The 26,938-nt window shown below is 49.4% G+C and overlaps 1 protein-coding gene across 1 annotated transcript in view; it reads right to left on the bottom strand.

The window, feature by feature from the left end:
- The window catches only part of ELMO1 (engulfment and cell motility 1), a 673,946-nt gene that overhangs the window by 377,627 nt on the left and 269,381 nt on the right, over window positions 1-26,938 (bottom strand). The window contains exons 11-13 of the mRNA XM_075558190.1: window positions 20,335-20,385; window positions 17,015-17,137; window positions 15,330-15,461 (exon numbers count right to left, since the gene is read on the bottom strand). Coding sequence (XP_075414305.1) covers window positions 15,330-15,461; window positions 17,015-17,137; window positions 20,335-20,385 — 306 coding nt within the window. The remainder of the gene's footprint in view (window positions 1-15,329; window positions 15,462-17,014; window positions 17,138-20,334; window positions 20,386-26,938) is intronic.

Below are 26,938 nucleotides of genomic sequence, written 5' to 3'. Positions count from 1 at the left end.
AGACGTGGGAGCGACGGTGTGAGCCATAGCAATGTGTAGATAGCACTACAGAGAACAGGAACGCGGGAGCACTTCACCTGTTCACAGGGGACACTGTGCTGAGCAGCACCAGGGGACACTGCGTGCTGTGAAATCAGCAAAGAAAGGTGTGCATCAGGGCTGTGTCCTGCCACCACACGCATCCCATCGTCAATGCTGAGCAAGTGCGCCGGCGGCCCAACAATGAGAAGCGCAACCAGGCGTCAGGAGGAAGAGCCCGTACAACCTGGAATATGCAGGCGACACCGCTTGAGGGCGGAAATAGAAGAGGATTTATAGCACTTCCTGAACTCGGTGGAGACTACAGCCTCCAAAGTGGATTGCACCTCAAGTGAAAGAAAATTAAAAAACCCTGGTTAAGCAACCTCAGGATAGATAGATAGATAGATAGATAGATAGATAGATAGATAGATAGATAGATAGATAGATAAAATGAATAGAAATAAATAGCAGGCTGAATGTGACAAGAATGTCATCTTACTCAGATCTACAATCAATGCTTCCGGAAGCGACAGTCAAGAAATCAGAGGACTGCAGCCAACAAATCTGCCACTTTCAAAGGCCTCTCCCAGGTGTTCATAAGCAAAGAGGTGACGTTGAGAACACAGGGACACTCATCCCAAGCCACGGTGTTTGCAATAGCTTCCTGTGCTTGTGAAAACTGGGCACGGAATCAAGAAAACCAGCCGAGGACAGAAGAAGACACAAACTAAACGATGCATGAACAACTCTGCCTTGAAAACAACATAGCCCAAATGCTCCTCAGGCCTGAGTGTGGTGAGACTGCTCTCCCATGATTTGGACGTCTGATCAGGAGAAACCCGGCCCTGGAGAAGGACATCATGCTTAGAAAAGCAAAGGTCAGCAAACAAGCAAAAAGGAAGCTCCTCCCTAAGGGGAGCTGGCCCAGTGGTCACCGCAATCACAGGAGTGTGGGACTGGGGCGTGACCAGGCAGGACTTCATTCTGGCGTACACAGAATCACTTAGAGTCAGAACGGATGGCACCTACCCACAACAACAACATGGACTGAAAAGGCTTCAGTAGAGCTTCCAGACCAAGACAGACTAGGGGAGAGATCCATTTCCAAACAGCAGCCAAGGAAAACGTTCACAAAACTTGGTTCCCAAAGGTACGATCTGCAATTCATCGGGGTGAAGAAAGCATGTCTTGTTCCTTGTGCATGGTGTCCCCTAAGTCAGGTACCAGCTTGGCCATGGCTAACGCCAGCAGCCTTGTACCTTCTCTACCATCGTCCATCTAACCAGCGGGCAGCACCCATCGGAGGACACGGTAAACGGTTTCCTGTGCGAGTCCCCTGCACATCATTCTTGCACCTGCTGGAGGTGTCCTCTTGCTGCAGAGTTTGTTTCACTGCATGAGGGGCGCATGCCAGGGCACTATGCACGATGCACTAAGAGATCCGTCGCTGGCACGGTCTAATAGGTTGATTCCTTCCACCACCACCGCCACCACAGCCAGGCTCGAAAGAGGGTAAGATTCTTGCGTGGCTCTAAGATAACAGGAAAAGAGAAGCTCTTGGCCAGAGAACAGTGCTTCCGGATCATTTCAAGTTACTTTGCAAAGAAAGCTAACTAGTCCACCTTCTCAAGCGCATTACAGTTGCTTCCAGAAAGCATCACCTGGAGCTGCCTGAGGTCCAGGCCTTTGTTCAGAGCTCCCCCTGGTGTCCAGAAAGCAGAATGTTTCTGATTCACAGTGACCCTTTAGCAAAGGGCAGAACTGCCTCTGGGGGTTTCCGAGACTGTAATTATTTTCGGGAATAGAAAGGCTCCTTTTTGCTTCCACAAAGTGGCTCGTGGCTCAGATCTACTGGCCCTGCAATTAGCAGGCCCCCGTGAAGCCCACCACACCACCAGGAGTTGGGGACTATGGGGAAGGAAAAACAAGTCTATTTCTTCAGCCAGTTTTTACTAATTATTCCTGAGACATCATGCTAGGTGAAAATCGGTTCCATTTTTTAAAATACCAAGCTCAAGTACTGCTATGATGGTGATGAATCCGAGGTCATGGATTTTTAACGTGTTCCTTTAAAATACAGCCTTGAGGAATACGGGAACAGTAGAAAGTACATGTTTTCATGTGTCCCCATGTCAAGGGGTACAGCCTGAGGGTGTACCACTATCTAATTAGGTCACATTACGCTGCAGACTCTGTTTGCAAACTGCACCCCCACCCCCACCACCCATCAGTTTGTGATGGGCACCATGCGTGTGATAGGCAAAGGACAAGACACCTTCCATCAGCCCAGTCGGCACCCACAGCAGCCGCTGCGTTGGCTCTTTATGGGCCTATTCTGACATGAGAGCGTCTCATTTGAAATGAACCTGCCTCTCCGCAGCTAAGCTAGGAAGAAGGACAATAGATAGCAAAGCATCAAACTGATGGGCAAGGACAGGACAACACAGGCCCTATGGAAAGTGACAGGCAGTGGAGACTGGGCGGATTCTCAAGGCCTGACAAGCACCTCTCCCTTTCAGGCTGCCCCTGCGCACCACGCAACACCGGCTCTGCCGTCCTCCCCCAGGCCGGCCACCCAGCAAAGGGGTGCAAGTATTCCAAATGGAACCCCAGATTCCTCCTTGTGTTAAACTGGGGTGCAGGCCGTCCCCCGAGGCTGTATGAACTAATGCAAACAGAGCCCCATGCAGGAACCCCGTCGGTACTTCACCTGCTCGAGTTAAGGCTGCTCTGGTGAGGGGCCATCGAGTCAGCTCCAACCCCCCAAAACCCAGTGCACACAGAAGGAAACACCGCCCGAGCCGACTCCATCCTCCCAGGCGTTGCTATGTGGATGGAGCCCACTGTGGTGGCCATGCTGTCCATCTGTCTGGTTGAAGAGTCTTCCTCTGTTCCCCTGCCCCTCTGCTTTTCCAAGTGTGATGTCCTCCCCCAGGGACTGGGCTCTCCTGTGATCATGCCCGAAGAATGTCAGCTGAAGTCTGCTACCACCGTCTCTAAGAAGAATTCTAGCCATCCTGCTTCCAAGACAGATTTGTTCTCTGACAGCCCAGAGCATAGTCAGTATTCTTCATTCAGATGCAACGATTCGTCCATAGTCTCCTTGCTCACAGTCCAGCAATAGACCAGAAGTACCATGGCCTGGGTCTGGTGGGCGCACCTCAGTCCCCATAGTGACGTCCTCGCTCGTTGACACTTTAGAGGAGCGTGCGAGCAGGTGGACTCAATGGAATGCCTGATTTCCTGGCAGCTGATACCAGGAGGGCTGACTGTGGATCCAAGTACAATCAAATGCTTGCCAATTTCCCTCTGGTCTCCATGGAAATGCTGTCTCTCGGTCCAGTTGTGGGGGTTTCTGCTTTCTTTACAGGAAGCCCTGGTGGCGTAGTGGTTATGAGCGGGACTGTGATTTCTCAAGGTCGGTGGTTTGAAACCACCAGCCACTTGGTGGGAGAAAGATGGGATTTCCACTCCCTGGAAGAGTTGCCATCAGGATACTCACAGGGGCAGTTCTACCCTGTGCTGTCAGGTCACTGTAAGTTACCATCGACCTGATGGCAGTGAGTTTGGTTTGGGTTTGATTTTACGTGAAGTCAAAGATAGGAAGCATGGAACAGGAGAGGGGATCTTCTGAAGTTCTGGGAGAGATCTTCTTCAAAGCTTACTTGACATTTCCCATGTGCGCCAGGACATCTGTAACACCGGGATGGTTCTACACTTCAAATCACATGGGTAAACACCTACAGACAGTGACTGCTGTGTCTGGTATCATTTCACCCACAATGTCACAGACAGAGGCTGCACAGGGAGGCAGGACAGGGTCTGTTGGGTCCCCCCTGCACCTGGAATAGACAAGTCATCTCACACACAACATACTGCTCGCCTGCTGATCGAGACATGAGTATGAAAACTGCCCGAAGCCATTGGTTGTAACTAGGGATAATCTCATAGGCTGCCTGCCCCGTCAGCTCCGTGCCCTGTCAAAATCCCTCTCCATACTTGTTGGAGTGAGGGAAGGAAAGGTAGAAAGAAAAAGGAAAGGAAAATAATGTTTAAGAAGCTCAAAGTGTTCTCAGCCAATAATACAGGTGACTTCATATTCTGTGATGCTCTCCTTCCCGACACGATCGCCGAAGACAAGGTGGGTGCAAAAGCTAATGTGGTGAAGAAGGCTGATGGTGCCCGGCTATCAAAAGATATAGCATCTGGGGTCTTAAAGACTTGAAGATAAACAAGTGGCCATCTAGCTGAGAAGCAACAAAGTCCACATGGAAGAAGCATACCAGCCTGGGTGATCATGAGGTGTCGATGGGATCAGGGATCAGGCATCTAAGACCCAGAACAAAAACATACCCAAGGTGATTGGGGGTTGGGTGTGTGGAGTGGAGACTCAATGCCCATCTGTAGACAATTGGATGTCCCCTTTCACAGGGAAGAGATGAATCAGGGTGAAGTATTTTACTGATGAAACACATTAGTTTCCTCTAGTTCTTTGGTTCTTCCTTGCCCCCACTCTCATGACCTCAATTCTACCTTACAAATCGGATTAGACCAGAACATGCACACTGCTACAGATAAGTGCACGCAACACAGGGAATCCAGGAGAGATAGACCCCTCAGCGCCAACAATGAGCATAGAGATACCAGGCGGATGAAGGGAGATCAGGGGAGAAAGGGGGTATTGATCATAAGGACCAACCTAGAACCTCTCCCAGGGGGACAAATAATGGAAAAGTGGGTAAGGGGTGATAGAGGACAATGTAAGATATAAAAATAATAATCTATAACTTATCGAGGGTTTGTGAGTGAGGGTGGGTGGGTAGGGGAGGGAGAGAGGGGGAAGAAATGGGGAGCTGATATCAGGGGCTCAAGTGGGAAGAGAATGCTTTGAAAATGATGATGGCGGCATATGTGCAAATGTGCGTGACACACTAGATGAATGTATGGATTGTGGTAAGAGATATAAGAACCCCCAGTAAAAGTAAAAAGCAGATGCCTTCAATATCACCTCTGAACATCGGGCTGCAGAAATGGTTAATTAAGAGAAAACAGTTACAGATGATTCTACAATATGCCTCTCACCTGCGGCTTCTCTGAATGCTGTTTCCCAATAATGCTGGTTCACTCTGGCTCTGTTTGCTAGCACCCCACCCCACCCCACCCGGTTCCCACTGTCACACATGACATGGGTGGTGGTTGCCTCTGGCTGCCCAGACCTGATACACAGTGGTGTAAAATACTGCCCAGCGGCCAAGTTACTGAACAGGCTTACTCACAAACCCCCTGCCGTCAGTCAATGCTTACTTCGAGCAAGCCGGCAGGGCAGGGCAGAGCTTCCCCTGTGGACTCTGACACCATGAATCTATGTGAGGGGAAGAAACCCTCGTCTTTCTTTGAAGTGGCTGGTGGGTTCAAACTGCTGACCGTGTGGTTAGCAGCCCAACATGTAATCCATCACGTCACCAGGACTCCTAACAGGCTGGCTCTAAGCCAAATGCGCTGCTATAGTCTTACTTTCCTATCTGTAATATTTCACATTTTTCACCACTAGGTACTGCTGACATCTGTCCCACATCACTTCCCTACAGAACCCAAACCTCGTTTAAAACGAACAATCCCTGATAGAGATGGAGTAGCCCAGTAAGCACTGGCTTACCTTGCTTATTGGGTAACCTTCCCTCTGCCTCCCAGTAGTATGTCATCCCCATGATCTGTTGTGACTGAGACCACGGTGACCCACAGGCTGAGATTCGGAAGTGGACAGCCAGGTCTTTCTTCCTAGTCTGTCTTAGTCACTCACTCTGTCACTGAAACCAGTGCCACATCAGAGTAACCTGCGAGCCACCTCTGTGGGCCTGTATGAGGCACGATGGCCAGGAGTCAAGCCCATGGATCCCGCTTAGAAGGAACAAATTCTATCACTGGAGCTCCAATGCCTAGTCACAAGTTTAGCTATGTATATTTGTAAACAGGCGAACACTTCATCATTATTTTTCACTGTCAACAAGCCTCTAAAGTGACCACGCATTTCCTAAAGAGTCTCTATGGGTTCAACAATGATTGCTAACCATGGGCTGGTGGCTTAAACACAGCAGCCACCCCACAGAAGAGACAGGAAGTTGTCTGTTCCTATAAAGATTGGAAACGAGAAGATCTCCTCTACTCTGTTGGGTTGAAATGAGTTTGAATTGACTCAATGGCAGCGATTATATGTTTACTTTTCGGGTATGTTATTTCCTGCATCTCCCTGTTGGAAGATGATGCTGAACAGAAAGACGTTTATAACACAGAAGAGCTTTTCATGACAGAATAAGGAAAAGAGAGAAAAACACTGAGAACAAATGGCAGATGTCCTTTCCCCAACCCATCACCTTCCTGCTGTCAGGCACAGCACTAAAGCTCATTAGCCACAGACAGCAGACACATTCCGCTGGCTGGAGACGGTGACTGGTCGCAGGGGAGACACAGAGGCTTTGGGCTGTTCTGAGGACCCCCTGAAGCCCTGTCTTGGTCCACAGGCCAGCCCTCCAGGCCTGGTAAGCAGAGCTCCAATGTTAACTCAGGACCCCAGGGCTGCCCGTGAGCGAAAGGCTATGTATGATTTTGCGCCACCTGGTGGTCTTTCTGCTCTAGCTTCACTAAGGAGTGGAATTTTCTAGCCAGTTCAAGCCTGGCTATGTTTGAGTAAGGTTGGACCTAAAAATTATTAGGAAAGAATCCTGGTGCATGCAAACGGGGAGAGGGGTGTCCGATCAGACTGGACCAGGGCACAGTGCTGAGGAGGCAGACAGCAGAGTTCTGGTTCCCCTGAAGAGCGGGCACACATCGTCCTGCAGGCTCCTCAGGCACTAGTGAGCTCACCAGTGGCAAGGACAGGAGAGGCTGCCACTGGCCAGAGCTTCCTGGCAGGGCCCGTAGGGCGGCCTAAAGTCCCGCCTGAGTTCTTAGAATCACAACGAGTAGGTGTTAAAAACAAAAAAACCCTATTGCGTGTGTTGGTTGTTGGTTTGGTTTTGCGTTTATGACCACTGTTTATGGGTTGTTTCTGCAACTTCTTTGGAAGCACAGTACTCAGTTGGGTAGCCTCTCCCAGTTATGAAATCAGGGCTGGGCAAACGGCTCTGCTTCATCGGCCTCAACTGTGTAAACGCGCCCTGCTTTAGAGGCCTGGCTCTGTCCAGTGGTTTACAGAGACGCCCACAGCACACAAAGAGGAAATGGGGGGGGGGGATCTGAAGTGCTCAAACTAGGAAAACATCCCTCTTTTTGGATTGCCACAAATGCCTCTGCCTTCTTACTTAAGGTAGACCTTACACTCCAGGTGACTCAGGCACATTCTTAGCGGCCCCACCTTCCGATACAAGTTCTTTTGAGGGGACGGGGGATTATGCTGACACACATAGGAGTCTTGGCATAGTCAGGTAAGTGTTGGACCGCTAACTGCTAGGTCTGCAGTTCAAATCCACCAGCCGCTCCTGCCCTATGGGAGCAGGATGAGACCATCTACTTCTGTAAAGATGTGCCGCCTTCGGAAACCCATGGAGGGTCACGAGGAGCGCTGGCAAAGGTCACAGACTGCTGCTTTCAAGATGGATTACAACCCAATGAAGAGAAAACCAGTACCTTCACACCTGGGCTGAGAGGTCAACCCTGACAAAGGGAGAAAAGATTGAAGTGTTCAAGGATTTCCTCTTGCTCGGATCCACAACCACGGCTCTCATGGAAGAAGCAGTCAGGAAATCGAGTGACGCTGCCCTGAATCACTCTCCTATAGAAAGCCTCTTTACAGTTTAGAAGAGCCAGGATGTTGATTGCGGCATAAGCCAGGATGTGTTCACCCGCCCTATATGGGTGTCAAAGTTGGACACTGAGTACGAAAGATCGAGAGATCATCGAAGCCTATGAATGACGGGGCGGAGATGAATACGGGAAGACCCATGGACCGCCAAAAGGGCCAACACGTCTGTCTCTGTGGGTCCGGAACAGCTTCCCAGAAGAAGCTATTCCTATTTTTGGAAGAAGTACAGAAACGTTGTTCCTTGGAAGAGAGGTGTGCATGCCTTCGGCTCACATGCTTGGGGCATGCCACCCGGAGAGACCCGTTCCTGGGAGAGCCCCCCTAAGGGCAGCAAGAGGAAAGGAAGCCGCCCCCCCCTCCCCGAGGAAAGAGATTGGCACAGTAGCTGCAACTGCAGGCTCCAACATGAGGGCAGCTGGGAGGACTGGGAGGGACTGGGCCGTGTGTCGTTCCGATGCACACAGGCAGGGGCGCAGTGAGGCGGAACCAAGCAAGAGGCCACCAGAAACAAGGTCAACGCGAAGTCAGTGTCAACTCCACGGCAGCGGGGTTGGTTTTTGAGATTGCTTTGTGAGTGTGGGTTTCCTGTTTCGCTTTTTGGCAGGTGAGTCCCAGACACATCTACTATGTGCTGAGTCAGCATAGAATGATCCCTACGTCTCAAGAACATCCCAGTCGTGTGTGTGGCAGCCGTTTCGAAGCATGTTTGTGGTTTTAAAACTAAGCAAATCCATGGAGGCTGGAGACACTCCTGAAACTACTGCCCGGAGGTGATCTTTAAGCCTCAAACCCCAAATTTCCTCTTTAAACGTCTGCCTGATGTGGCTACACTTTGCCTTGGGTCTGCTTGCCCACGGCAGCTTGAACTGGCGGATGGGAAACTCCAATTTAAGAACAAGTATGAGGGGCACTATAAAGGGCAGTGAGCTTAAGTTAGAACACCAGGCGTTAAGTGTAGAAGAACCCAGCCAAAGAGCATGGGCATGGCCCAGGGTGCCGAATTAGTGATGTAGAAGGAGCTGAACCAACAGGTCCTCTTGCCTATGTTCTCAACAATAATGAAAATTAGAAAGAAAAATAAGTGAATCAAATCACAGGCAGGCATCCTCTTTCGTCTTTGAATTTGCACGCTGCCTTGAGCAGACAGCCCTTCCCATGAAGATGCTAACTGCAAGGTCAGCAGTTCTAACCCACCAGCTGCCAGGTGGGAGAATGGTGAGGCTGGGGGGTGGGGGGGGAGCGGTTAGTTTGCTTGTTTGTTTGGGTTTTTTGAATCTTAAAAACCCAAAGAGGGAAGTTCAGTTCTGTCCTATCAGGTCATTCTGACTGAGAACTTGGTTGGTTTTCTCATTCTAATACCTGTGTGCACAGGTAGGAACCAGCATCTTCCCAGGGACTCTCCCCTCCGGAGCTTATCCCTGACCCAATGCTTCCCGGTGACTTCACAAGATATTTGAAATCCCTTTGAATATATAATTCTTTATAACGTGTCCCACACTGACAAAGCCACCTCCTCTCTCCCTATCCAACACTGACTTCTATGCACTCTTCCGTTTCTTCAGCACACGCTGTTTCTCAGTCTTGAACTGTGACTTGGATCTGTGTATTTTCTACTTCCCCCTGGGACAGCCCACTCTGCTCACAATCCCTTACCTGTCCCTGTGTCACGTGTCCCTGGATGCCATGCCAGTAATGATATGAATATAGCATCACATAATAATAGCACCTAACTCCACACTCCTGGCTTTGAAAGGTTTACAAGTATCTACAGATGTATGAAGGAATCCTAGGGGCATCGTGAGTATGAACTGGGTTACAAACCCAAAGTCAGCAGTTCATAATGGCATAGTGGTTATAAGGTGGGCTACTAAACACAAGGTCAGTAGTCCACAAGCCAGTCTCTCTGCTGGAGAAAGTTAAGGTTCTTGAGTCCCCCAAAGAGTCACCAACTCAGAAACCCAGGAGGAAGTTCTGCCCTGCCTATCTAGGGCTGCGATGAGCCAGCATCGACTCAACGGCAGGGAGTTCAGGTTGTCTACCTTTTGGGGTGATACCCCCAGTACCAGTCGCTGTCAAGCCAACTGTGACCCACGGTGACCCTCCTGTGCCCCGGGCTAATGGAATTCAGATCGCAAGGCTTCACTCCGTGAGCTTCTCGTGATCAATGCAAATCCCACTAACAGTTGGAGGCACCATTCTGTGGGGAGAGGGTTGGGCACGGAGAAAGAGACAAGCATGCAGTTCACGCCATCCCCTGCCACCTGTATTAGGGATAAAGTCTATTAAAATGCATCAAGCACAGCCTATGTAACTCTGTGGAAGAAGTCGTAATACACTGTGGTTGGGTTTGGGCTGCTAACTACAAGGCCAATGGTTCAAGACTACTCGTTGCTCCTTGGAGGAAAAAAAATGAGACTCTGCTCTCATAAATATTATAGTGTCGGGGACCTTACGTAGGATTGCTATGTGTCAGAATTATTGGTGCGGGAGGGGGCTAGGCTGATAGGGCTGTGTTCTGTATAACTATGTCTAATGATTTTCTATCACCCCAAGGGAGGTCGTGGGTGAATGATGGACTTGCTATTCATTGGAAGGTAAGGGTGTCAAGTTCATCCAGAAGTGCCTCAGAAGAAAGACCTGGCTATCTGCTTATACCATGGGGCACAATTCTACTGTAACACACACGGGATCACCACCATGGGTCAAAGTGGACCAGATTTACAACTTACTGCACAAGCTATTATAATTCTGTTCCATGGAGATGCTGCACACGGAAGGCGGGCATGGTCCATGTGCTTTACCAGAGTGTGGTGTAGCTTGTTGTCGCTGCTGGGTCCGACTCACGGGGACCCTGCGCATGGCAGAAGGACACGCTGCCTGCTCCTGCCCCTCCTCACACTTCTTATTCTTATATCTGAGCTTACGACCCTTGAAGGAATTGCTCCCTCTGTGTTGCTGAAGCAGCTATCTTGCCTGCATTTGAAAACGCAGAATCCAAAAATGAAAGGGAGGGGGCAGGACCTTTGCCGACCACTGAGAAAGGGTCTCGCGGGGCTCTCAGAACAACCTTGAGACATGAGGCGTGTCTCTGCCTGGTTTTGCACTGGAGGAAATGTACCCAAGGAGGTGAACCAACTGTCCCTCTGGCCCATAGCTCATTAAACGGAGGCTGGGAGAACAGTCTAAGCAAGCAACAGGAGAGAAAAAAATCCCCAAGAACCAGGCATGTAATGCCTCCTGGGCATTGCCTAAGCAGCCCTCTCATGCGGCCGTGTAGGCATCGGTCTGCTAACTGTTACATCAGGGCTTCAAAACCACTCTGTGGGAGAAAGAAGAGGCTGCCTGCTCCCATAAAGATTAAGAGTGTCAGACGGCCTATGTAGGGTCACTGTGAGCTAGTGTGGCAGTGGGTTAGGTTTTAATTTGGGATCGAGCCGGGTAAAACGAACAATGAGCCTGCCAGCCGCTCCCTGAAAGCCATAGATGAAATGCCTGGAGATCCTCTTTCAAAAGACATTAGCCACAAAAACACATTCGGGAGCGCAGTCCCATTCTAATGCACCAACAGGACAGGAGGGTCGGAGTGAGGCGAACTCATCAGCCATGGGAAGTCGGGGCCTTCTCTGAGGCACCTCCCAGGCAGTTCCGACTCACAGAGATCCCAGGTCAGACAGAGCACTGCCGGTCCGGCCGCATCCTCTCCACTCTTCTTACATTTGAGCCGTGACTGCAGAGACCGTGGTAATCCATCTTTTTCGCTGCTCCCCTGCTCGGCCAGTTCTGAGGTCTTTTTCCAGGCTCTGGTCTCTCCGTGTCCAAAGGACAGGGGATAAAGTCTTGCCATACTTGCCTCTGAGGTGCATTCTGGCTAAAACTCTCCCAGCCCGGGTTCGTTTGTTCTTTTGGTGGCCCACAGCACAGTCCAGGTTCTTGACCAGCACCATAAGGCAACTGCGTCTGCTCGCCCTCCGGCTTCCTGATTGACTGAAGCGCCGTGGCTTGAGTTCGGCCAACTTTGGTTTTCCAACTAACATCCTTGCTTCCCGAGACACTAACGAGGTCTCGGGCAGCAGATTTACCCAGTGCAAGACATCTTTGGATCTCCTGACTGCTGCTTCTGTGAGCATGGATGGTGGGTCTAAAAAACAGGAAATCCTTGACAACTCTAATCTGGTGTCCATTTTGTAAGGATTTGGGTTTTCTTCATATCGCGTTGCCATCTATCTTGAAGGTGAAACCCTTTATTCTCATCGGCCAGGCCTTCAAGTCCTGCTCACTTTCAGATTGCAAGGTTGCCAGGCAGAGTTACAACGGGAAAACAAGCAAACAAACAAACACAACAGGAAACTAGCTTCATCTCATGAACTGAACGCTCCTTCAGAGAGATTCAAAAGACAATCATCCACAGAGTTCCCCCTTATGTTCAGTCAGGAATTAACAGGCAAGATCATTCCTCGTTCTGTCGCAGAGAGGCAATGTGGCCTCAGGGCTGTCCACAACCATACTCGTCCCCGGGGAGGCCGGCTTTCAGCGGTTCTGAAGCTGGTCACCAGGTGGCGCCTGGAGCCTGTGATTCTGGTGACAGCAGGTCCTGATCTGGAATTTCTGACCAGCTGGGTGGGTTATTCAAAAGGGAATGTATCTGCCTATCAACGCTGAGGGCTGCTTTCCAGCACTAGAAATCACGACTAACTCAGCGTTCCCATTTTTCAAGGATCTGATGCAAGAACGGAAAGAGGGACTGAAATGTAAAAGGAGAAAAGAATCATGGATAGCAACGGGAATCAATACAGCTTCTCTGCTGTTGTTGCCAAGCTTTAGGGCAGGTCTCAAGGCCCTGGGGCAGGGGCCCACAGTACTGTCAAAGTTCTCAAATATAAATCAAACTAACTTTCCCTTCAAAACAATATTAAACAAACAAACAAACCTCGTTGTTCTTTAAAAAATTACTCACTAATTTTTTAAAGAACACACACACACACACACACACACACGGCACTGAAAATTAAGAACACACGCGTACCAGAAGCTTCAGAATTCCTTGTCGAAGGAACTGACGCTAATGTTGAGGCCGTTGGAACTCGATGGAGCTAAATGACTCAAACTTTGGCTCGTGGAATCCTCTGGTGATTTCACACAGACACAGAGCTCGCAAATACAGAGCCAGAGAGACTTCACCGGCACCTCACCCCAGTTAATGTGACTTCCACAGAAACCGGGAATCCTGGGCGGTGCACACAGTTAACACGGCTGCTCACGGACAAGGCTGCAGGTTTGAGTCCCGTCTCGGTGGCCTTCGGGCACCTCGGAGAAACACATTTCGGTTCAGACACTTCTGAGGTTACCATGGGTTGCAGGTGACTTGACAGGAGCTAGGTGAACTAGTTCAGAGACTCAGCGCCTGTCATCCTCACGCCGTGCCTGTGCTCTCCTCCTTCCCTTCCTGGCTCCCCACACGACAGGGCAGAAAGAAGGCATGACGATGCGTGTCAGAGCTCCCACTGCCCACAGTGACAACGCTCCTGACCTGGGAAGACACAGGGCTCCTGGGAGCAGAGCCTGTCAGGAACGCCGGCTTAGCCCTTGCATGATCCCTGATGGCAGAGTGGGTCACACACGGGACGACTGCTAGAGATGCCAGCAGTTCGAACCCCCCGGTTGCTTCACAGGAGAAAGACGAGGTTTACTACTCCTGTGGAGGTTGTACCATCTCAGCAGCCCAGGGGGAGGGTTCAGCTCTGTCCTGTCGGGTAGCTGTGAGTCAGGGTCAACTTGGTGGCAGGGAGTGAGGGCGGGTGGGTCCCCACCACACCAGAGTCCAGTGAGAAATAAACTGAGGATCAGGAATCGGGTGGTCGCATCCTTCAGCCCTTCAGACATGCTTCTGTGAGAAGGATGCTGTTTGGATCATTCGGCAGCACCGCTGTGAGATGACACGCTGCAGAGCAGGGCCAGAGCCAGCCACAGCTGTGGTGGCGGACACATCCCAAGGGCAGGCCACCTGCACCCTGTCCCGTCAGCCAGGAAATGAACAAACCAAGCTAGAGGTCACGGTCACAACAGACAACACGCTGGGTTAAAACCGGTGTCCTGAAATAGTCGTAAAATGGAATTCCATGGTCAGCAAGTTGTCTTATTAGAAAAGACAAGGTCAGACTAACTGACACAGCACCAACTTCGCAGACCGGTCCCTTGGTGTGCTTGAAACACCGTTGGGGAGTAAGGAACCAGAAAAGCGAGTCACAGGTCCATGGCGAGGGGGCACGGGTCTTATTCGATGTTTATGGAAAGCCATTCAGAACTGTCAGCAGCCTCAGAAACACATGCCATCGAAATCACAGTCCCACGAATTTATCCCCCAAACCTGAGGGCAGGCGTGGGTACGCGCCAGGCTGCAGAGAGGTCGGCTTATAGTGACTGGTGATTTCCTAACATTCCCATGTTCAGTAGCAGGGCTTGGGGACACTATAGGATGTCCAAATCCCAACAACAACTCAGCAGTGAGAAACAACACCTATTCACCGATAGTAAAACATTCCCAGGGAACATCCCTAAACCATAATGTCATTTTTGAAAAAATAGGTGTAAATATATATATGTGTGTATGTTCACGTATATTCATTACCTACATGCACTATTTAACACCTATTCACATATTGTCCATATGATAACATAGATTTGTATTCATATCTTGTATTATCTACTGTCATTATGTGAGTGTGTGTGTGTGTGTGTGTGTGTGTGAGTGTGCGTGTGTGTATTCAAGGGATGTGTGTGTTTATTCAAGAGAAGAGACTGCCAGGTATAAAACAAGGCTGGTGATTGCTAAGCACTGAAGCGGACCCGTGTGTGTGCTGATAACCAAGGTTCAAACGGAGAGTCCATGAAGAGTCTGCAGAATGTGAGATGGGCCCTTGACATTCAGAAGTGCCATGGGGGTAAAGGCATGAAGAGACAACGAGGAGACACCAAAACAACAAGCTATCTTCGGGGCCACTGCAGACCTGATTCACAAACCGAAAACACAAACAATCTAACATTGGGAGCACGGCAAAGCTTTCAGGAAAATGTAGAGACTGCATGAATCTGAAAGGAATTAAGCATCAGGCACCTCGCAGCTGGAGTGTGATATAAAATCAATGCCTGGGATTAATCGGATTGCAAACCCGATAAAATCGGTCTCGGTGTCTTCATCCTGCATTCCATTCCAACAGAACCTTAAGCTTCTGGTGCAGTGGATTTAAGGATGTCCAGACTCACTCTGGGTTACACTTAATCAGAACTGCATAAACAGACTCGGTATTAGTCACACTTGTGCAAGCTGTTCCATGTCAGCGAGTCCAGGAGAGATTTTCATGTGATCCCATGTAAACCAGCGAAACATCTGGACGGTGTGGAAACTATTCTGTAAGGCACACGCGGACCACACGCTCAGAAGAGACCTCAGCCATGAACGGAGGTCAGGCCCGGGAAGGCTGCAAGGAGCAACTCCATGGAGAGGGCTACTTACGATGAAGCCAAGTTTCTTGTAGTCTCGGGTGTACATGGACTTGCGCTTCTCCATGCTGCCGCTGTTGTTATTGGGCTCTGACTCAGCATCAAAAGCGATTCTTCGAAGCTCAAATATGATGTCTCGCTGAGCCTGAAAGAGTTTGGAGAGAAAGATAAATAAAAGGAGCCCGCCCCCCACCCCCTCCTCTTGCCCCAAGGTTCGATGAATCCCTGCCTTCCGGCAAAAGGAAAACAGATGTAATGAAAGATGGCCAATGTTCTCCATGAAGGCTTTGCCCACTTGTCCTCCGCCGGCCACAACCTCTGTGGGCCGGGCCTGGCTTCATTCCACAAGTAAGCTCACTCACACTACTGAGTCATTCGGAATGCAACTAAGAACTGCCCAGTGCTATGTGAGAGCCACAAGAGGCCGGGGCCGGGGCTGGGAAGGCCAAGTCCGAGAAACTGCACGAAACAGAAGTTCATTGAATAATATTCAAGTTACTGAGGGATCCCTATCTCTACCAGAAGTAACTTCACAGAAACACAGTCAGTGAAAACAAGAAAAATCTCAGAGGAAGGGCATCTCCTCAGGGAAGCTGTTCCTACATTCTGCCACCACTGGAGCAGGCAGCCAGGAGCCTCTTCTCTCTGGGCCGGGTCCACCAAGCCTTGCCAAAGCTGTGGGGTGCGCTAGATGGGCTCTCTAAGCCTCCCCATCATTCTTGCAGAGCAAGTGGCCTCCTGCCATGGATGGAGTGCTGCGGCAGTCACACACGTTGCCTGTGAAATTCACATCTGCAATCCATCAGGCCCTCACGTGCCAATGTGTGCTGCCCTTTCCAAAGCTGCAGCAGTCTCTAAGGTGAAGATGTGCTACGGAGCGGCTCCCAGCTGGTTCACGTCACTCTGCCCCCTTCACAGTAACAAGTCCCCAACATGCCTTGGGAGAGGAGGCCACCTCACCACGCATGACAGTCACAGTCCTCGGTACAACCAAGTATTAAAATGCAAGCCCCAAGTCAGGTATTAACGTAGGACGCCATTCGTACACACATCAGTGCAGAACGGAAAGAGCCGAGTGCAGGCTGCAGGAGCAGTTCCTCTCAGACCTACCACGGGGCCCCAGTCATCTGCAAAGGTCACAGCAAAGCCACTGCCATTCAAGGTGGAGGTGCCAAAGGCCAAGGTCTGTGGCTAGTGACATCAACTCTTCTTACCCAACAAAAAGAATGTATGTGTCCCCATAGGTATGTGGGGCGCAATCAAAGAACCATTTTCTTGCACGCATTTCTCCTGCTGTGAATTGGCCTGGAGCGAGCCAGTGGCTCAGGGCAGTCCCAGGAACAACGGGACCAACGGATGACAGACCCCATGCCAGCCCCACGATCGGAGACAGATCGGACCACTGTGCTGTGCGGGGTGTCCTTGGTGGATATTCAGAAGTAGACGGCCAGGTCTTTCTTTCTAGTTCGCCTTAGTCTGGAAGCTCTGCCGAAATGAGTTCAGCCTCCCAGGAGCACACTAGCCTTCCAGGGACAGATGGGTGGTGGCTGTCAGTGACTGGATTGGCTGGTCTCCCTGGGTCTCCCTCCTGGGAGATCAGCATCCTACCATTGAAGCATCACTGCCTGCTCTCTAACTTGATCTTTAACTCACATAAATTTGAAATCGACCTCTCCAAGGCTGCCAGTTGGCACTCACCTGATCCTGGGGGTCCATCTTGGTCATCATCCTGTCCTCCAGGAGGTTGAAGGTGAGCACCTGCAACACGTACAGCTGGTGCGCCATCTCATTGTTGATGGCCCGCTGGGCTCGGATGACGTGCTGGGGAGATGGAGGGTGCACGGGTGAAATGAAGCAAAGAAACAGCCAACAGAGAACACAAACACCCATCACGATGCCAAGGAGAAACTCCCATGTTTTTGTTCGGGGCGCAGAGGGTGGACTGGGGGAATTACCTTCAGGAGAAAGGTGGGCGCACAGGTGACCTGAGAGCTTCCTTTCCTATCTCGGGGGCCAGGAAGGTTCCTTCCTGCTTTGTACGCTGGGGCAAAAGAGAAGACCTAGACCTACTCTGTGTAGGAGGATGTAGATGAAGGGCAGGCCCTGGGATACACCAGCGACACGAGCGACACAGTTCAGAGACAGATGTGCCTAAAACGGGAGCACCTGGGGAGGAGAATGCCGAATCTCTAGAGCAGAAGCCTCCTCCACGTGCCGACTCACAGCTCATTACCATCGAGCCCATTCTAGAGCACGGTTGCAAGTGCTCCTGTCCAAAGCTGCACGTCTTACAGGGGTAGAAAGCCGCATCTTCCCCCATGGTGGTTTCGAACTGCTGGCTTTGCACTTAACAGCCCGGCACATAACACACTTCCCCACCAGGGCATCCTCAGCGACTGTGCCTTCATCTTACCCTGACAGGCGGGGAGATAGGTAAAAAAAAATACACAAAAGCAACCTAGAAAATCAGGTCTGTGGTTAATTGCCAGTGGAACGATGCAAGGCACACGTCTGCTGTAATGTGGTGAGCAAATTCCCGGGTGTGACTTTACTCACTTGCAAGCAATTGGTTAAACTGTAAAAGGATCCTCCCCCCACCCCTAGAAACAGACCTGAAAATGGAACACATGCCGAAGAAATGGCAGCAAGACTAGCTGCATGAGCCTTGGTTCCGCCCAGACCTGGATCTTGAACCATTACGTTGCCACAAACCAAAGGAACTCGATTCATTCTATTGCCACTATGACTTATTTGCCGTGAGTTAACTGCAATGAATGAATTGCCAAAGCCAACTAATCCAGCAGCTGGACCTAACTGATGGCCTCCTTGGTGATGAACACCCACTGCCAAGGGTCAATTCCAAGTCATAGCCACGCTGAACAGGGTTTCTGAGACAAGATCCTCATGGAACAGGCAGTCTCATCTCCTACGCCCCCTTGTGGACCAGCTGGTGCCTTTGAATTAATGACCTTATAGTTAGCAGCCCAGCACTTAATCCCCGGACCCACCAGCATGCCTATGGCATTGATCACAGTCATCACTGAGAGATGGCTACCAGCCAGTCAATGTGGTTAAACCATTGTTCAGACTAGTTACGTTGGAAGTCTCAGACCCAGCAGCGTCTTGTGGGCTAGACCACTCTCCCCTCACCCTCACCCCCCCACACACACACTATTCTCTGTCATTGCTATTCCATAGGTCGCTCTTACCTGACCAACCCTAAGGGACAGTTCAGGGCAAGCCAGAGACGCCCTATATGAAGAACTATGCAATCTTTAAGAAAAACTCTCCAGAAGGTCAGGGCTGGAAGAAAGTCTGGGCCTTAGGGTACTATCTGGAAGCCCCCACCCCAGTCTGGCATGCCACCCTTTCAGGGAGCACCAGTGTCCCAGGGGCTAATGATGACGGGAAAATGAGGAATAAACAGGAGATGGGGACAGCACAATACAAAGTTACTAAGCCCAAATGATGGGAGGGGGAGTCAGAAAGCCAGGGGAGAAATCAAATGAGCAAATCTACCCGTCAATCTTCTGAACAGAATGTGAAATGGGAGGGCACAGTGCTGTACAATGTGTCTGGGTATCTAAGTTCTTAGCAGAGGACAAACGGTGAACTGCCAGCCATCACATGATCATACCAAAGCCTACGGATCTTCGAGACAAGGTAGCTACAGTCATTCCTTGGACAGTCTCATTTTTCTTGCCATGTTCATACCAAGAAACAGTCAGAACTTTCTGGGTCAGCATTTCCCCCTCCTTTCCTGGCACAAACTTCACTGAACTACTTTAATATCAGGATTTCTCTTTCATTGTGAGCCAATATCATAGAAAAATAATCATATGCCTATCGACCAACTTATCCTTGAACTTAGGATGTGAAGCCGTGCTACTAAGACCTAGTCCAGATTCCAGTTCCAAGAGAAGGAAGTTCATTGTCCTTGAAGGACTTCGGTGTCCCTTTTGATCAAACAGTGAAAATTACTCTTGTGGGTTGTTTTTTAATCTTTGACCATCAGGAAGCTGAAAAATAAAATTCGATGAAAACCTGCACGCCTTATTATTGGCTGTGGGCTCTAGGACATTTATTTCCTTTGTCCTTGTAAGCTTTTAATTCTTGACTGGCCTCACTGCATTGGAGAGACAGAGTGTGCGTTTGATTATAAGCTCTCCTTCAAAATGACACCCACAGAAATCCATTTTCGGAAAGAAAAGCCAATCACCAAGGCCTTTTTTGAGCCCTTGGTTGAAAGTGAAGTAGCAGAGGAGGCCTCGGGAAACCTTGCCATCTCTCTGATTTCTAAATCCTTCTCAAGGAAACCTTCAGAGCTTCGTTTTCACCAAGGCTTACGATCCTTTGTGCATCGTGACAAATGCGTGGGTTGCGTGCATGTCTGTGCGCTGCGTTCCTCTTGTACAGGAAGAATTCCAAGACTTCTCGGGACATGCTATCTTCCCCGCTGGCTACCTCATGAAAGACAATCCCCGCTCAGACCGGTGCGTAGTGTTAAGTCACAGATCCCTGATTTCCTTGTCCTTAGCTCCCATCCAGTGACGACCCCATTATCACCCAGTGACAACGCAGAGCTAAATTGGGCCCCTTCGGGTTTTCAAGGCTGTCACCTTACAGAGGCAGATTGCCACACCCATATTCTAAGCTGCCTCCCAGGGGTTCAAACTAACAACCTTTGGGGCTTACAGTCAAAAGCTTCACCATGTGCACTTCGATGAGGCGTAACTGCACAGCTTAGGTGATGGTTCCTCTACAAAGCCTGACCCACCGAGTGAGACTTCCAACTCAACCTGCCAAGGCATGTTTCCCTTGTCTTTTCCTCCAGAGCAGATCCAGAGACTTCTCCCACCCATCCAACGAGGCGATTCTCTGTGGGAAATCCTGGTTTAGTCTCATTTCAAAAGCGCACTTTTTACTTATCGGTCCCACTGCTTGCAAGTGAACAAACCACACACCAAAGCCAAGAGGGGAAAGAGCTATGCAGGAGGCCACGGCACGCAGGTACTCACGGTTAAAATGATGGAACGCAGCTGCTTCTGGGCCAAAATGTTCGCCATCTCCTGTTGAAGCAAGAAAACACCCGTACAAAGGCTCCGGTGAGAAAAATACATTTCAGCGTGGTCCCAAGGGCTCTGTCCTGGGGTGGGCTTCCCAACTGTATATCAGCAGTATTTCTTATGAAATAGTTCATTCAAACAGACAGTTGCATTCAGATGACTTTAGTCCACGTAGATTACAAAGTCATGCCCGAAAGCAAAGGAAGGAAACGTGGGCACCTGGACTCGTTCTGAATTTCTCCTGCCAGGCAAAGGTGAGTGCTATGTGGTAAACAGTCAACAGGAAAGCAGTGGTTCTCCATTAGGAAAGGGGATCTGTTTGTATTGAGCTGTCTATCGCACAGGACGATTTTGCTGGGCGACACATGCCTACGCTAAAGTGATTCCTGTACTACAGAACCATCACGCTACAGACCTGTGATCTTCAAAATGCCATTCCATCTGAATCTGAACAAAACCAAAGAGCATCTAACCTTTCCCTTCCCCAGGATTTGAAAATGGTTGATGCACACAAATGGAGAAGCACAATCCTCTGGGCAGGTGCTGAGTCACAGAGACCCCAAAACAGTTTGAGGCTTCATTTCTACAGCTTGAGCTGGTCTGGCATAAGGTATATTGTGGCAACTTGAATAAGTAAAATAATTCACAGACGCCCATTGTAAGTGTGGACAAACAGAGATTAAGATCGTTTAGCACAGTTCTAACACATATATTCAAAAATACTGCTCATATTCAGAAAGGCGCTTGAACATTGTTGCTTTTTTGTGGGGGAAGGTGGTCATTTTGCTACTTTTACTGGGTAGAGAAAACTAGCCGGTGACAAAAAAACACAATTCTGAATTGTATGAAGGTTAAAATAAACTTGCAGAAAGCCAGGAGAACTGAGAACACAGGGAGGGGAGAGTACGGAAGGGACACAAGCCAGGTGGGCAGGTGCAGAAGGAGGGGGGAGGCAGCCAGGGGCAGGGCGGGCTGACTTTAACTCGGACAGAGGGAAAACGGTGGACTTACAGTCAGAGGACAATCAAGGATGTCAACATTGCTCTCTACATCAACCTAACGGCGTCCCCGCCACCACAGAAAAGAAAGACAGACAGGAGAGAAAAGGGGTGGAAATTCAGAGGACTCTGTTAGAGGCTGACCACTTCATTTCTGTGCCCCTGCTGACCCACTCCTTTGAAGAGAAGAGAGCATTGACACCGCAAGGTGATTCAAAAGGACTAGAGGGGCTGAAGTCAAGATCCAACAGGGATCCTTGCTCAAGCTCTTGAAAACAAGGAAGACTGGGCAATAGACAATCAGGCATCAATTAAACAACCACCCAAGGGGCCTGCCCTTCAGGGGTTTGAGACCCAGGCTTGTCCCCACCCCGACACTGAGCAGATGCCAAACAAAAGGCTCAAAGAATGCAAGAGTTCTTTCAATTTGTTATTTTATAAACGAGGGTTATAAATTAACAACGATAAAAGGTTTCTGATAAAGAGAGGGAGAAGATTCTTCTCTGTGCCTGTCCGTGGTCTATCAATATATAAGATTTTAAAATAAGCGGGATGGGAAAACCTATTTCTACTAGAGCAATGGTAACGACCTCGTTACAATATTTATCTCCTGAATAAATGTGTGGCCGCCTCCAGGGTCTGGAGATTGTCTTTTCCACCTTGTATTTCAAGCCGAGAGCACCATGTCTGGCAGAATGCAAATGACCAATGTTTGCTAGAGGAACAAATGCATGTCTTTTACTACCTCTCAAAGAGCAGGACTTTGATGAGAGGGAAAACAGAAGTCTCGCAGTTTTTGGTTTTGTTCTCCGGATCCTATAGCAAGGTACTAACCACTTCTCGGCTTTATGGTTAAGATCAGCTGCAGTACCTGTATCAAGGAATCATTTCCATAAATTTTATAAACTATTGATAAATTGATCATCTATAAATCTATGGGGAACCTTTTAGAGCTTCAAAATGGTATGTTTACAGTTATTGATACCTTACCAGGAGCCCTGGTGGTGCAGTGGTTGTGTAATGGGCTGCAAACCACAAGGTCAGCAGTATGAAACCACGAACCGGTCCTCAGGAGGAAGATGAGGCTCTCTCCTCCCCCAAAGAGTTACAGCCTCGGAAAACCCGCAGGGGCAGTTACACAGCGGGGAGTGAGGACAGCAGTTCCCTCTGGGAAGACAGTGATGGGAGAGTGTTTTACAGCATCAGCATTTTCTACCAAATCTCTTCATTGGGTTTGTTTTCTTCTTTCATTCGTGTTTATCAGAAACATAAATAATAGTAAAGAAACTTGGAAGGACATTGGCCAAAATATATGCCATTTAAATGCTAACCGGAGTCCTGGAAAATAGTTGTAAGGACAAAGGCCCGTAATCCGCCTAGCATAGCAGCAGCTCTTTCCTCTAGGAAAACCCTCCCTTCGTTATTTGTGGCTGGGAACCCAAGTCAGGAAAGGGAGATGCTCCTACGTCCTGATGCTCCTCTGTCCTGTGGGATGGGGAAAGCCTAGGGGAAGCTGAAGGGGACCCTGCAGAGGAGGAAGTTCGATCCCAGGAGGCAGCCCACGCCTGACCCAGTCTTTTTTCAGGGCTGTTGCAGGTCACCTGACTATTGGCCAGGTCGTGGAAAACAGGGGAATGTGGTCAAGCCCTGTGCCACCTTCATAATCACTCCTATGCCCAAGAGCAGTGCTGTGCCCACTGTACATTCTGAGTGCCAGCTAGCCAGGGAGATGCCTCCGCCCGCACAGGATCGGGCAGTAGTCTGTGGTGGTCCAGAGGATTTCCCCTGACTAATATTCAGAAGTGGATTATCTCCTAGTTTATCTTTGTCTGGAAACTCTGCTGAAACCTGTCCTCTGCTGAGTGGTCCTGCTGGCATTTAAAGCACCAGGGGCATAGCTTCAACCTTCACCTCCTCCACTCACTCGCTGCCCACAAGTTGATTCCGACCCATAGCAACCCTGCAGGGCAGGGTGGGCCATCACCGGGGCCCCTTTTAACCATCATAACGACACACACGCGACCACAGGGTGGCCCACTGGACAGGCAGGTGGTGGACACTCTCAGTAAGAGGGAAAAAATAATGCTGTCTGTTTATCGACAGGACAGAACTGCCTAAGGAGGCAACCTCTGTCAGGAAAGACAGAAAGAAACGCTATCATGGTGGGAGGCAGGTGGGGTCAAGTTAGTTCCAACTCATAGCGACCCCACGTACACCAGACCGAAATACCGACATGCCCTGCACCATCCTCACAGCTGTGCTTAAGTGTGCGCCCCCTGGTGTTGGAAATCATCCCAAGTGCACGTTTTCCTTGTTTTGAAAAAAAGCAAAGAAAACCCAGATTAGAAAATCCTACAGATGGGTTTGGCCCTTTCAGTCAGAAAAAGAAGCTGAAATAGCTGGAAGCTTTGCACTGCAGTGGAATGGATACACCATCCTAGGGTGTGACTAGGAGCCTTGGTGGGGCAGCGGGACGCATCGGCCTGCTAAGCACAAGCTCAGCGGTTCAAAACCACCAGCCCGTCACGAAAGTGAGGAGGTTTTCTACTCCATGCAGTGACAGTCTTGAGATCCACAAGGCTGGTCTTCCCTGTCCCATAGGATCACTATGATTCAGAATTGACTAGATGGAAGTGAGTGTTGAGGGGAGGTATGCAAAAGATAGCAGGATATGCATATCCCATTAATTCAATAAAACAAACATTTAGATTATATGTTAACCTCATTCCCAAACTAAATTCACTGCCATCAAGTCATTAAGTCTGACTCAAAGCCCCACTAATAACCCTCTACGCCACTAGCTCGTCCCCCTCTTTTTAAAAGATCATTTTACTGGGGGCTCGTACAGCTCTTATCACAATCCATCCCTTCATCCATTGTGTTGAGCACATTTGTACACTTGTTGCCATCACCCTTTTCAAAATATCGGTAGTTTCTTTCTACTTGAGTATCAGCTCATCCCCCCATCCCCTTATGAACCCTTGATAATTTATAAGTTAGTATTTTTTTCATGCCTTACACTGATCCTTCACCCACTTTTCTGTTGTCCATCCCCCTGGGAGGGGGTTATATGTCGATCATTGTGATCGGTTCCCCCTTTTCCCCCACCCCCCCTTCCCCTCCTAGTATCACTACTCTCATTATTGGGCCTGAGGGGTTCATCTGTCCTGGATTCCCGATGTTGCAAGCTCTTATCTGTGCCCTTGTACATACTCTGATCTAGCCGGGTTTGTAAGGCAGAATTGGGGTCATGATAGTGGGGGTTGAAAACATTAAAGAACTAGAGGAAAGTTGTCTGTTTCATCGGTGCCATGCTGCACCCTGGCTGGCTCGTCTCTTCCTTGTGACCCTCAGTGAGAGGATGTCCAATTGCAGAACTCCTTCTTGAAGCTAATCCGAGTGAGCCAATGAAGTGGGTAGAGATCTTTCAGGCTTCAGAAAGCTCTGTATCCTTGACAAGTCCAAATAATTCTGGGGGTGGTGCCCCTTTGGGGTCCACGGGGAGACTCGGCAGATAAGAACATTCTCGCGCTGACTCTAGTCACCTCTTTATGGACTTTCTTTGAGTCTCAATTTCCTCATTTTGTAAAATATGAGACTGAAAGAAAATAAAATGGAATACAGTGAAAACTTCATGTCTGGACACGGCAGATCCCCAGATTGCCAGTAGATCTTTTTACTCAGCAAAAAAAATCAGGACACCTGATCTTTCAGACTATATGCCAATAATGATATCAATGTGAAACTGGGGCCAGTAATACTTTATTTTTCTCATAACACAGAACTCAGTCTGAAGTGTGCTTTCTCGGTGGTTAAGACGGTGTACAGCACTCAGGCAGCATCACCGACTAACCTGTGGGTACAGCAAGTGGTGAAGCCTTGATGGCTAACAGAGGTTGGTGGTTCAAATCCACTCAGAAGCCACTGAAGAAAGCCCACGCTGTCTGTGTCAGAATGATCACAGCCATTGAATGCCCAGGAGATTCCACGGCACTGGGTCCATTTTGATTCACACGACCGGACGGGACAGAGCAGAACCACGACCTAGGGTTTCTAAGCTACAGATCTTTTTGTGAGTAGACAGCCCCATCTTGCTCCCGAGGAGCGACTAGTGGGTTCATGTTACTGTCCGGTCAGTTGACAGTCCAATGTGTAACCCACCAGACTACCTGGTCTCAAATGCCCTATGGAACAACACATGGGCATCAACCCACAGTGTATAATTTTAGTTTTACTCTCTTTCCAAAAACAATGTCTGTTTTGGGATGATGTCGACTAGACACCTGTGGGTAAGGGTAGGGTTGTAGCCCAACCAATCATTTAGATCGAAGCCTGATGACATTTCCTAGGTGTCATAAGCCTTGTTGTCTAAGAGAGAGAGAGAGACCTAGGAGAGTCAAATCCTCTTTGGCCCTTTCTCTTCTGCCAGAGCAGGATCTTGCATCTGTTTCCTTTGTCTCCTGTGGTGTCACCTGCCCATCCCAGGAGCTGACAAAGGACTACCCACTATGGATTCATCCTGCTGACTTTAGACCTGGCATCCACCAGCCAGTGTCCCCTGTGATCTCTGATCTGTCATTCATCCTGCTTCCTGTTTTTCAGCTTCCACAAGTCAAGAGAAGCCTGACTTGAACCCAACCGGACTTACCTATTTCTCCAACTATCTACACTGTGCCTTGATATAAATCTCTTTTTGGATCCAAACGCATGTGGGACTCACTCGTTTTGCTTCTCTAGAGGACCCAGCCTAACACAATGTCAAGCAATATTTTCTTCATTTAAATGTGAACTCATTGTTTAGCGCTCTTTTTCTCTTTCTCTGTTGTATTTTCCAAATTTTACTTATTTTGTTGAGAACACCCAAGTACCAGAGCCACGGCCTCGAGGGAGACGGATTTCATTTCAGCTCCGCAACCGTTTCACGTTCCTTTCCGAGGGTTGCTCCCTCTCTAACCCACAGCAACGCCCCCGAGCGCTCCGACCTCACCTTTGGAGTAGCTGCTGCCCGTTGAATTTCCTGTAGAAACACCCTTTTCACTAGTTAAGCTCAGCTATTGCCGGGTTAAAATTGAGGGCATATTTTTTGTTTAAAAGGATGATCTCAGGGCAATAATCACGGGCCTTTTCACACCCTCCCGAGCTGCAGAAAGTCTAGAGACGATGAGGATTTGACAACCTGTTCCGCAGTTTCCAATTTCTAATGAGGATGGTCTTTGATCAGACTGCTCAGGAATGGTGGCTGGGCACGGCCCGGTTCTTCTGAGCTCCTGGCAAAGATGGCAGTTGTCCATGGCGGCCGTGAGGCATATGCTCCATGTCATCTGCCCATTCCTGACTCTCCTTCTTGCTCCGTTGCTCAGGTGACTAGAGACCAACTCCTGGGCCTGGGATGGCAGCTTGCAAGCTTTTACAGGTGAGGCACTGCACAGTGCACTAGCCTTGTGAAGAGGCCAACTGACTGGAAAGTCCCACTAAACTACGATCTTAAATTTCCAATTTAAGGAACCAAATCCTGTGAGGTGCTGGGCTGTGCTGTGTTCGCTTATTTTTATTGTAAA

This window comes from Tenrec ecaudatus, chromosome 9, assembly GCF_050624435.1.
Source record: "Tenrec ecaudatus isolate mTenEca1 chromosome 9, mTenEca1.hap1, whole genome shotgun sequence".
NCBI classification, from domain to species: Eukaryota; Metazoa; Chordata; class Mammalia; order Afrosoricida; family Tenrecidae; genus Tenrec; species Tenrec ecaudatus.
The sequence above is the reverse complement of the archived record's forward strand: the minus strand, read 5'-3'. Positions and strand labels throughout refer to the sequence as shown.